At 38.8% G+C, this 12,823-nt stretch overlaps 1 protein-coding gene across 3 annotated transcripts in view; it reads right to left on the minus strand.

The window, feature by feature from the left end:
- LOC135707992 (protein O-mannosyl-transferase TMTC1-like) overlaps positions 1-12,823 on the minus strand; it is an 860,006-nt gene that overhangs the window by 340,989 nt on the left and 506,194 nt on the right. Inside the window, exons 3-4 of one of the 3 annotated variants that reach the window (XM_065229915.1) lie at positions 10,958-11,857; positions 1,990-2,973 (exon numbers count right to left, since the gene is read on the minus strand). In XM_065229915.1, the coding sequence (XP_065085987.1) occupies positions 1,990-2,825 (836 nt within the window). In that variant the 5' untranslated portion in view covers positions 2,826-2,973; positions 10,958-11,857. Of the gene's footprint in view, positions 1-1,989; positions 3,265-10,957; positions 11,858-12,823 lie in introns of those variants that run through there. The other 2 variants (XM_065229914.1, XM_065229916.1) reach the window with 2 other exon arrangements.

The raw sequence follows: 12,823 nt of genomic DNA on the forward strand, positions 1-12,823 counted from the left end.
CGGAAAACTGAAAGAAGTTCCCTCCTCAGCCAAGTCAGAAGATGGCATCTACTTGATGACCACGTTCTACTTCATGAATGATGAACGAAGTAAACGTAACTAAATTGGTCGTCGTTGAACGATTGGGTATGAAGCCATACTGATCCGTCGAGATACAGTGTGCAAAACTTTGAACCAATTTTTCGAGTATGATCAACTCAAAAAGTTTCCACGGTAGTTTGAAACAGTCCTTTTGCAGCCTTGCTTGTGAATTGGGAACACGAAAGACTCTTTCCAGCAAGTCCATCGGCCCGGGAAAACGCCAGACATCAAGAAGAGATTGAAAACGTTGGTTAGAGGTGTCGCGAGAGCAGTCAGGCAGCGTTTGAGGACTAACGACGGTACGCCATCTGGATCGGAACCCGTTGAAGTTTTTAGCTGCTTCCCGGATGAAATAACCATTTCGCTGGTGATAGAAAACGGATGGCTGGATTTTTGAGTTATGAATTAAACTAGAGGGTGACCTGATATATTTTTAATGCGTTTTTCCACAAATAAGTTATCTTTTGGACGTGATTTATACTTAAAAATTCGAAAAAAAATTGTTGGGGTGACCCAAAGCTTTTGTTCTATGGATGTTTCAGCGATACTGCTTTTTAAAAAAAAATATCTTTCAGAGACACCGTGCTAAGATTTACTGTCCTGCCCGAGTTTTTTTAGTCATAGAAACGGAGCGACGAACAAGCGGCTATAATAAGCTTCTTAAAGGAGATTCTTAAGAAAAACCTGATAAAGGAACCTTTCAAAGAGATTATACAATAAGCTTCTAAAGAAGCTTCTTAAAAAGATTTTCCACATTCTAGACGCTTTCCCGTCGCTCCACTTTTCTGACTGAACAAAAAAGCACAGGCATAACAGTAAATCTGAGCAGTTCCGCAGTAGAGGAGCATATTTTCAAGCTTCAAGAGCTAAATGCGATTTAATATTACAGAGGCCTTGGATTTAGCCAACCTTATCTGGTAAGACGGCCATGTCCTACTCAAAAGCGTTATTATTGGTTTGCATAGAAGTTTTGTTTAGTAAGGCTGATTGGTCATTTCATTTGGTTAGCCATGATTGCTGTCAACTTCATGGTTATTGCAAGCACTGTCGTTAATTCGATGATTTCGGGAGATTGAAATAGCTTGTTTTCATGATTACACACTTAAAGCTTTTATGGACCGTAAGAACTACGGGATATGTTGTAATTGATTTTAACTTCAATTGCTATTAAATGCTTTACACCTAGAATCAGTGCTGAGATTTGTCATTGTCATTGACAGACTTTTGCTCGATATTGACAAAATTGTTTTTCACATAGTCAATGATAGACTTGATCCTCAAAAAAATCTTTGTCAAAATCTCATTCATTTTTTCGTCAATGACAAAGATTCACCTGGTAACAGAAAGGGTAATTTCTTGCATTCTGAGTCACATTATTGTTATCCAAGCTGTTCAGGACGTAGATGCTTGTTCACTTTAATGGCTCCATGTAATTGTTTTCCTCAAGCCATTTAATTTCATTTTAAATTTAGCTAATAAACAAATCAGCACATGTTCGTCACTGACAATTGACATGGTTTGCCTTGACGATGACTGTTAGCTCAAACGAGTGACCAAAGCAGAATTTTGAGTATCACCGTGTATTGTCGAAATTGTGCAGCACTGCCTAGAATACACTGTTACAATTCAGTACCTGCAGGGAAAATTACCAGCTTGATAACAGCCAGTCATGTAAAGACAATCCTTTTTTTCTAGCATGCATGGTGTGCTAAATGTAAACGTAAATCAACGATCTCGCCACAGCAAAAAACAAAGCACTCTTCAGATTGCCTTCCCTAACCCATCTCACCCCGAAAAGCCGGAAGTGTCCTGAAAGTAGATTAATCATAAAACGCACAAAAGAAACAAAAATCGCAATGGGACACACCTTCAGACGGTGCACTACCGTAGGAGAGAAGCGAGACTTACCGAAACGTCAGCGTCGTCAGCGGTCGGTATGATTTATGGCTACTGAGGTCGGCCATCGGTGTGCCCCAGAAGTCGTTCCGGAACACCTGCGAAATTGGACTCAGCCCGAGCACGTCCTTGTTCATCGTAATTGCCGGAATGTCGTCGTGCACAAAGTCACCCTGGATACCGTTTAGATAGCACAGCACGGCAATCAGCGCCACGATGAAATGCACCCGCCAGTCGTCGACGTCGGCGTCTCCGTCCCGCCTGGATGACGACGACGACGACCGGTGTTTCCCACTATTATTACTAATGCTACTGCTGCTGCCGTTACTAATACTACTACTACTACAACTATTCGAAGAACTGGCACTGGTATTACAACTGCTGCTGCTGCTGCTACTGCTAGGTGCAGCGGTCAAGCCACATCCGGATGGCAGATGACCGGAGCTATTTTTGTTAAAATTGCAGTTTTCCGAATCATGCTGATTGCCGCTGTTTGGGCTGCTGTGGACTACCCCACCGTTGCACCATATGACGTGATTACTACTGCTAGTTCTACTATTGCCCGTGCAGCTGTTGTTGTTGTTGTTGTTGTTTAGCGCATCTTCTATGAGGGCGTGTTTTTCCGAGGCACTCGACGTGGTTGAATAAGACGAGCATGGCGATAATGGTAGCGATGATGATGATGATGATGATAATGATGATGACGACGACGACGACGACGGCGATGGCAACGAGGATGTGTGAGTATAACTGTGACCACCGTATCCGTTGCTGGTGGTGTCCCATCGGGTTCCGGACCGATGGGACATGCTCACCGGGGGATACATGATTGTAACCCTTCGCTTCATAATTCTTCACGTCGTTGTTGATGGCGGTTATTTGGCTTGAGCAAATTCTTCTTCTTCAATGCTTCTTCGCTTCTGCTCAGTAGCACTTCGCACTTGTTATGGCCTTGGGGAAAAATTTCAACAAATTTCACTCATTTTTCACGGAGCACTACAAAGCAAAACCGGAGAGAATACAGATGATGCACAGTGGGAGTTTGGAGGGTGAAGAATGTCATCCAAGTTAGAATAATGAATCAGAGCGTTGCGACGGTGCCAGGGTAAAAAAACATTGTCTCGAATTTGTTAGAACAAAAAAACTGTTCCTGCAGTTTTGAATGATGGGACAAGCATCTAATAAATCTTAGACAATCTTTGAACTATTCAGAACATATATATTGAGTACGATAAATGACGAATCGGAAAACCTAGACCTTTTCCGATGAGCACAAAACTTTGCATAATTGTGTGTTATTAGCAATTATTCACATTTTTGCAAACATTCGGTCATTTTTGATTATTTTTCATAATGACGAATTTGTCATTTTTCAATAAATTCATCATTTACTGTGGTACTTATGATCGATGGCTTGAATCAGCATCAGTGCAGTCATATTGAATTTAGAGTAGGTTACTCATGGGGTTTTCATATATGCGCTCCTATCAGAAGCACCCATAATTGTATTGAATGTAGAACTACATGTAGGGGAAAGTGGGGCATATTGACCACCTTGGGAAAGACATCACTAATCATACAAAATTCAGTGGAAAATTCGAATGATTTTTAACCAAATGGATAGTTTCAAGCCCTATTTACATCATGAATACTAATTGAATATTTAAAGTAAACTTTTGGATCTTATGCAAGAAGATTTGAAAAAATGTTCGATGTGTAACCGAAATCAAACCGTTGGGGTAAAATGAGCACTCTGTCAGGGTGGTATGAGCGACCTTTAAACAACGGGGTAAAACATGATGTTCTCATGAAGCTTTATGAAGGGTCAACAATGGACAGTTTTAGCATAAAAAGATGTAACAGAAACAATTATTTTCTTTAGAATTAATTAAATTTCAGAGCCCTATAGGCTATATTTTTTCAGTCTTGTGAATGACTAATTTTTTACCAAAGCAACTATTTCAAAATGTTATTTCATATGATACAGTCATATTTATGAAAGGAATAATGCAATATTGAAGAATTTTAATTGAAATATCAGTGGCTCATATTGCCCCGAATAGACTTAAGTCATATTTTGTTAAGACAATCTTTAATGTTTATTAAAATCTATAAAACTATTGTGTCATATAAGAAACCAATGACCATTCATAAAGCTGCTGAACGAATATTAACGTTAAGTTGTAAGAAACTACTGATAGACCTTATTTTTTGATTCAGAGAGTTATAACAGTTTTGATATTTTTCTAAAAAATTTCGAATATTTTCTCTAGAGAAAAGTATTTTGTTAGACTCAAATGAAATGGATAGTTGAATTAGACTGTAAGCATTAAGCCTGCAAAAGCAACCCCGGTGGTGTATTGGTAAGCGTAATTATCTCTCATCCCAGCAGGCCTGGGTTCAATCCCAGTTGACTCCGCCAGGATGTTCTGAGGCATAACATCTCTGATCACGTCTTCCTTCGAAAGGGAAGTAAAGCCCCCGGTTCATGAGTTGATGGGTCGATAGGTAGGGTCCAGGTGTGGAAGCTGCCTCCCTGACGGCTACATTGCCCTTTTGACCATTTTGCCCCTTTTCCCCTACACACATTTCAGTTCATTCTGGTTGGCACTAAAATATTAGTAAAATTTTCCAGCACTTAGCTGATCTGAAAACTAAAAAAAAAATACGAGCTTCTAAAATATTAAGATTGCCATTGTTTAAACGCTATCAATTTGATTTGTTGGCATTCGATAAAAGAGACGTCTAGAGTTGACCAGACAAGCCCCTTACAATTGACCTATCCCATTATGCTCGTTTCATTGTCATAGTACATAAATCAAAAATGCAAAAGGTTGAGGGGGTACCCCCGGGGAAATAGTTAAATTTTTTCTTCAACTTTAACTCTAACGTGACACATCAAATCACATGAGAGATATGCAGTATTCCTAAAATTCTTGAAATTTCCTAGATTTCCTAGAAATTTATCGTTGCCGTTTTCTTAAAGTATTCTGAACTGCCTTGAAGGTAACTCTCATAAAGATCATCTAAGTTTTGAAAAATTCTCTAGAATTCTTGAAATATTTTAAATTTTTCTGAAATATTTTGGATTTTCTGATATGTTTTATATTTATTAAAACTATCACAATTTTCCAAATGTTAATAGAACTGCCATGGTGTACTTTGATCTTCCGGAGTTCTAAAAAAATACCTGAAGTTTTTGGTACTGCTCTGAAAGATCCCAAATTACCAAGAAGTTCTTGGAACTTCCTTAATATTCCAACAGTTTTGTTGATATGAATGGAACTTCTGATGATCCCGCCATGTCACTAAACTTTTTAAAATTTATCAATATTTTCCTGAATTTTTTGGAACTGTTCTTAGTTTATCAGACCTTTCCATTACAGATCATTTATCATCCTCTAAATTCTGGATTTTCTTAAAATTCTCGGAGCTTATTGGATCTGCCCTGAAGATCTCTGAGCTACTCTGAAGATTTCAAAATCAATCTTCCCTTGTGCTGCTTGGAAATTATTCAAACTTTCTACAAGTTTTCTCAAGTTCACTGATCATCTCTATTGTTGACTTCCTGGAATTTCATCGAATAGTCCTGAAGATCTCAGAACTTTTAAAAGTTACTCAAGTTTTCCTGAAGCCAATGCAACCGCCCAGAAGGTCTTGAAGTTTCCTAGAAGTGCCCTAAATACAGTGTATCGCAAAATTGAGCGTACACCCTAGCAGGCATGGAAAATCATTTGCATTCATTTCATACATTCATTTACATTCATTTGCCTCTAACTTTTTTCATCAATAACATTCTGCAAAATAATGTTTAAAGCTTTTGTAGGTTTTGTTATTAACTACAACTTTTGTTCATAACTCAAATCTGTATCTCTTATGCATCACGAACTAGAGCGGGCAGAACTTGTTACTGTTTTTCAGTGAATGTAAAATACATTCAATGAAAAATAGTAGTGGCTTCTGTTCGCTCTGCTTCGTCATGCAGAAGAGATACGAATTTAATATATTTACAAAAGGTGTAGCTAATAACAAAACCTACAAAAACTTACATCATTTTGCGGAATGCTGTTGAAGAAAAAAGTTAAAGGCAAATGAATGTAAATGAATGCACGAAATGAATGCAAATGATTTTCCATGCCTGCACCCTAGTGGAACATTTTTTTCAACATTCTGAATAGATATATTTTTTTTAAATCTTGGCTGGTGGTTAAACAGATGTTTATTGATTTATCGTTTTTGTTTTGAACTTTATTGGAATAACCTGTATGAAGTTAGATTTATTTTAGTAAAACGCACGATTTTCAATTTTTTACCTAGTGAACGAATTTCAGTTAAATAAGTGAAGTATGGATGATCTGTATTGTGACTTAAAATGAGCACAATTAAAAATAAAGTTCATTCTGTTTCAAGATATTAAGATTTTTCAAGGAAAAGGCGTTTTTCTTATATAGCTCTTACTTTTAATAAACGCAACTAATGCAGCCATGGCTTTTCTAAAATTTAAGTACATCTGTACGCTCAATTTTGAGATACACTATATTTCCAAAAGTCCTGGGAACATTCCTTATGTTCCCGCAGTGTATTCAACAACGAATTCAAAAACATAAAGCATCCCTTATCCAACATGTATGATGTAGAACACATACGAGCTGTATTTGTTCACATAGACCAATACTGAGTGGTTGCGGTACAAGCACATATCGTCAGTAATAGACGATTGGTGTGTATTAGAGAACGCTTGCGCAAAAAGACTAGAGCCACATTTGAAAAGGGCATACAAGCTTTTTGTAAACAAACCTTTGTAGGCCCTTTTCTCGCCAACCGAGGGTCGCCCACGCAAACCAACAACATCATCGGGAAGGGCAAAGGCAATGCACCCGTGTACTGAATGGGAATTGCGGGTTCGAATCGCACCGGTGCCCTTAGATTTTTTCACAAATTGTCTCACACACACACGTCTTTCACCGATGATATGTGCTTACCTCTCAGTATCTTCTAATTTTCGTATAAATAAATAAAATTGGCTACAAATCGTTTACCGTAATCCATAAAGCAACCAACGTTACAGACAAAACGGTTGCTACGACTACCATGGCAAACTCGCTCTGTAACATAGCTCGATCGGAGTGGTAGAAGGATAATGATAGATTTGCTTGCCTGCTTTGTTGCAATATACAAAGATGATGACATAGCTTAATTCTGAATCGAGAAAAGAAAAAAAAATCCTATTAACACACGTGTATCATCTTCGGCTTTACTTCGTGAAGCAGCTTGCTAACAATTTGCTCGTTTCCTTCTACCGCCCCGAGTGAGCTGTGTCAAACGGGCTGCTTGTCATAAAAAATAAGGAAGGTGATTATATCATTATTGCTTTCCACTTCTGACATAGCGTTATCATTCGGTTCGTTGATCGCTTGTCATTTTGTCATTTGAAGATATTTTTGATTCCTTGGCGTTCAAGTTACATTCCAGATATGTTTGAAGCATCCTTTAATTTTTCATGACTTCTTTAAAGTTCCATACATTTTTGTGAAGTAAATAGGATTGCACAGAAGTTCTCTGATCTATACTGAAGATCTTTGAACATTTCTGAAGTTCTCAATATTCTGCAAATTCCTGTCTAGAAGTTTTCCTGAAATCTATGGAACTACCCGGATGCTATCCAAACATACCATTTAAGCTCATTAAACGCCACAGAAGCTCTGACCGATCTTGAAATTCTTAGAACTTTTCTGAAGCTTCCAGAACTTCTTTGAAGCTCTTGGAAGTTTGATAAAACAATCAATGCTTTTTGGAGCTTCCTAATTTTCTGAGGGTCGTGGAACTGCTCTAAAGTTCTCAGAACTGACCTGAAGTATCCGTTACTTTCCTTTCATTTTCATTTCATTTTGCAGCGTTTGGTGGGGCAATGGGAGCGCAAGTCAATCCAAAGCCGAGGATAAAGGACGGGTAATGGCTGAATAGTCTATGCGGACCACTTGAACGCCATGGGAAAAGGAAGGGATTGAAAAGGCTGGTTATTGGGGGGTTTTGATGAAATGACACATAGTGATGATAAATGTAAAGAAACCGAAAATCCATCTCCCACTGATTCATTCTTTCACATATATACCAAAATGGTATTTTAAAGCAATAATCAAAATAAACAGACAATACATGAAAAGGCTAGTTGCCAGTTGCTTTAAAGGCTAGTTGCCTCCCTAAGCGGACCCTCCGATGCGGATGCCTAACACTTCTGTTAATCTACTTAATGCTACTAGGCTGTCTAAATTTTCTTATTTAAGTTCGTTTGATGATTATGATATCTCTAGTCTAATTTAATAAATAATTGAAATCTCTAATCTACCTACCATGCTTTATTAAGTACCTGCACTTGTGAATGTAATCTAAAATTTAACGTGTTTCAAGTTGTTTTTGACTTTGACCTATATTTAATATATATTAGTTCGTCCCAGGTGACACCTTCAAGTGACTAAAATGCTTCACTTTGAAGTTAGTTTAATATCTGATTTTTAAATTACACAGGGTATATGCTTCAACTACGCTCACACGTTTCCACTATGTTATGTTTCCAAAAAAATACGTATGGTTATGTCACAATAGAAGCACGCCACAGTAGAAATCCCGAGCCATAGTTCAAGCACTTATCCCAAATCAAAATGAAGCACATATAAGATTAGTTGCAATACCATGTACAAAAATGGTGTTTCACATTGTTCCCTGAGTAATACCTCAATTAAAACAACAACGAAAGCTTGTCACGCAAGTAGAAGGAGCACTGTTGGGCACTTTCTGAAATATTTCAATAGTATAATTCCCTTGCAAACCCAAATAAATCTATCTGCGTAAAAAAATAAATAAAATAAGAGTGATTTGCAGCAAAACCCGCCAGTATCGCACCCAACGTCAGTGCCTATAAGTAAGCGTACTACAACGCGGCTTTCAAATAAAGGAGTAACAAGTGTGATACTATCACTTCAGGCTAGAACTTTGGTTCTCTTATGCAATGGTTCATCAGAGAGGGAAAGCTCAGTAATCCTCATCGCATGCTCATGACGCTATTCTTTCACGGCATGAGCCAACGATGCCGGACCTAAACCAACCGTCTCCAACGCTCCACTATGAAGCATAAGATTAGGCCCGCCCACCAACGTCCAGGTTAAAAAACTAGCCAAGGGGAGGGACCTGAAGTATCCGTTACTTTCCGTAAGTTATCTTAACTTTGTTGAAGTTTTCTGGACGATTTCATTTCTATTCTTAGGACATCTGTAAAGTTCCCACAATGTGTTTGATGTTCGTGGATCTGCCTTAAGATCTTAGAAGTGTTCCGAAGTTCTTTAATCATTCCTTAAGATGTTTATACCTGAAGCAATCTGATCTTCCCAGAAGTTCTTGAAACTTATGTGAAGTTTCTGAAATTTTCATGAAGTTCTGGAGATCTTTGATCTTCATCGGAATTTTACTGAATTTTATCAACCAGTTCTCGGAACTTACCATTACAGATCATTGAGCTTCCCAAAAGTTCTGGTATTTTCTGAAGCTCTCGGACTATCTCTGAAGAATCCGAAACTTTTCTGAAGGTTTTTTGAATTATGTTTGTAAGGGTAATTTGAACACGCTAGGGTCAATACATTTTTATTTCTATAAAATTTTCGAAATTTGGTCAAGAGTTTGTTTTTGTTGCGATGGGTTGGAGCCAGAGCGTAAAATTATTGACTGCTTTTGCTGAGTTTACCGTATGTACCAAATGGTGAAGGACGAAGCAATGAAAGAGCAAACAAAAACATTCTGTCTCTCACGAACAGGCGACTCACATCGCTGGCCTTCGCTCACACAGCATGTAATTGAGGCATTTTTCCATAGAAAATGTACGCTCAGTCATTCAAAATAAGGATTGGGTACCATCACGGAAGAATAAACGTGCTGACTGAGCTAATGACTGAGTTCTCTGCTGTCAGTGACTCGTTTACTTCCGAATCATTCAGACTCTCACGAGGCAGTGAATGATGAGGCGGATGGCTGTTCATATTCATATGAAAATGACTCATTGCACCTTACTGTTTTGCGCACTGGTTGGAACAACATTCCTTAACTAACGGGAGCGTCTATTGCAAATTGGGATGTTAAAAAAATGCATTAAGATATGTAGGTACCGTAAAACGGGGTAACTTTGATAGTTTTTTGATGAATTATCTAAATATTTTTTCAACAATCCATGATTTTCAAATATCTATTTTTTTAAAACCAGCACTCAGGATCCTTAAGCCAATTCGTGAATTTCACGATAGCTTATAGGAGATTTTTGCATTTGCACTTGCTGCGGCTCACCAATTTTGATGTGTTTTTATTTCGTCTTGTCTATTTTTTGTGCCACACTGCTGAAGTCAAACGGAGGGCCAATCAAACAAATCACAATAGAGGAAGTGAAACCCGTGGAACAGATTGAAACAAAACAGGGAAATATTTTGATCCCTTTATAACAGTACAGAATAATCTCTTATTTGAATGCCAGAATTATAAATAATTGTAATCGAGTGTGTACAAAAAACCAAAGATTTTAGGCCGACATTACATTCATTTCCCCTACTACAATAGATCAAATTACTGGTCGCAGTGGTGTTATATCCTGAACAGAGGAAAAAAAAGAGCTATTCAATTTGAGTAAAAATTGATACCTCTAAATGCTATTCGTCAGTTATGTGCCAGCACCAACATATATCTAGGAATTAAGATCTCTACAAAATTTACTCTCATGGTATTTTGAAACCTTTTGTAGCTATCCAGTCAAAAATATACCTGCAACGGTAGTTTTGATACAGCATTCCAATTACCAGCGTTCATTAAAGCAAGCCTACGGAAATGGCACGAAAATAGAAACCCATTTGCATCAAACAGCTCTAATCCATTCATTATATAAACTCGACGACATTGCTCCTACTCCCACTGTGCCCCGTATTCCATTCTAATCAAACTTTCTTACTGGCAATTTCCACTTTCGTGCAGCTCCATACTCCTCCGACGCGGGCGTGCTAGACCAGCAATAATATCGCATGAGACAGCAACTCCCGCAGCAAGCGTGCGAGCATGGCAGAAATTAAGAACGGTGTTGTAGGAGGCTCGCGGCTCGTCGGTCGGTCGGTCGGTAGGTAGAACGGATAACCCGGGAAATATAATTTATTATTAATTTCTTCAGTTGCACTTTTCTCGTTTCGTTCTCATTCCCACTGCTGCTCGAGCTGACGGCATTCGAATTTTGCTAGGGTATAATTTTCCACGCCGAGCTTGAAACCATCACTCACAGAGAACGACGACGGCGACGACCAGGAGAATTGCTTGTCGGTAGACGCACACACACACATATAAACTAAATGCACTATTCTTCATCATCCTGCTCTCGGAAGGACCAACTTTGGGCCATCGGGTATAGCTTCGCACTTAACCGCATGGAGCACGTGTCCTGGGTTCACTTTATAGCACACCATTTCGCTCCGTACCGTGACGGATCAAAAATCATGAATCAGAGTTTCTTCTGCTTGCATCTGCAACTAAGCTGCTGCTGCTGCTGATGATGATGATGATGATGTTGACGATGATGATGCAAGAGCTTTCGTTCCTTTCGCTTCTTGCTCTTACTGTATTGAGAGGTAAAACCCTCCAAGGTAATCTTCTAAACGACGACTTCACCTTTAGCCGAGATGTGTGGTCCAAGAAGAGTGTCTTCAAAGGTGCTTGCCATGTAGTATCAGCAGTATCGGATTGCTCGAGCAAAGCGGTGCACCGGGAATTGGTATTTTGCTGAGGTCTGCCCGATAGATTGACATCATTGATTGACTGTGATTTCAAGCGGTGAACTTAGTCATGTTTCGAGTTAATTTGGCAGCTGAAAATAAAATGGAAAACGAACAATTGGTTAGAATTATGAGATTCCAATGACTTCTTTTAATTGAATTGATTTCACATTAACAGTTGTAAATAGCCGAAGGAATCGCATAGCATAATAGGTCAATTTGTGAGTTCCATGAAAAACTTCATGATGGATACCGAGTATCTTTTAAGAAAAGCAAAATAATGCGATTGCGTCTTGATTTTCCGACTGTTTGTTGTCTTATTGGGTTGTGTTGAAATTTCCAGTTCCATACCAAACGACGAATGGATTGTATGCCACCTCACAAAAAAAGTCGAAAACGTCACTTCCAATCGAAATGAAGTATAAGTTGTAAGATTTTTTTTTTCATTAAAAATACACGTTAATAAATGGGTAAAAAATTGAAAAAAAAAGTGTTTACATAACATTAAAAATGACACTCTTCAATATTTTTAAACTCTCACTCCAAAGAGCATGGGTTCAATCCCAGTCAGATTTTCTGAAGCATAACATCTCTGACCATGCCTTCCTTCGGGAAAGTAAGGAAAGTAAAGCCCTTGGTTCGAATGGGTCAATATGTAGGGTCCAGGTTCTACACCTTCTTATCGTCGGTAGAATTGGTACTCAGAACAAAAAACAAGGGCACGGAAGAGCAGCTTGGCGTAGCTTCTCTTGAAGATGGCTGGAGGGACATCCGTTCCACCATAGGTAGTACTGCTGCAGCGGCACTAGGTACTGCAATCCCGGACCGAAGAAATGACTAGTTTGGCGGCGAATGCAAACTCTTAGTAGAGAAGAAGAATGCAGCACGGGCGAGAATGCTGCAACACCGCACGAGATTGAATGTGGAGCGATACAGACAAGCGTGGAACAGACAAAAATCGGTTTTCCGAAAGAAGAAGCGTCAGCAGAAAGACCGAGATCGCGAGGCGATGGAAAATCTGTACCGCGTAAACGACACACGGAAGTTCTACGAGAAGC

The sequence above is a fragment of the Ochlerotatus camptorhynchus genome, unplaced genomic scaffold, assembly GCF_037179485.1.
Source record: "Ochlerotatus camptorhynchus isolate MF236.1 unplaced genomic scaffold, CSIRO-AGI_Acam_v1.1 ptg000324l, whole genome shotgun sequence".
Taxonomy (NCBI): Eukaryota; Metazoa; Arthropoda; class Insecta; order Diptera; family Culicidae; genus Ochlerotatus; species Ochlerotatus camptorhynchus.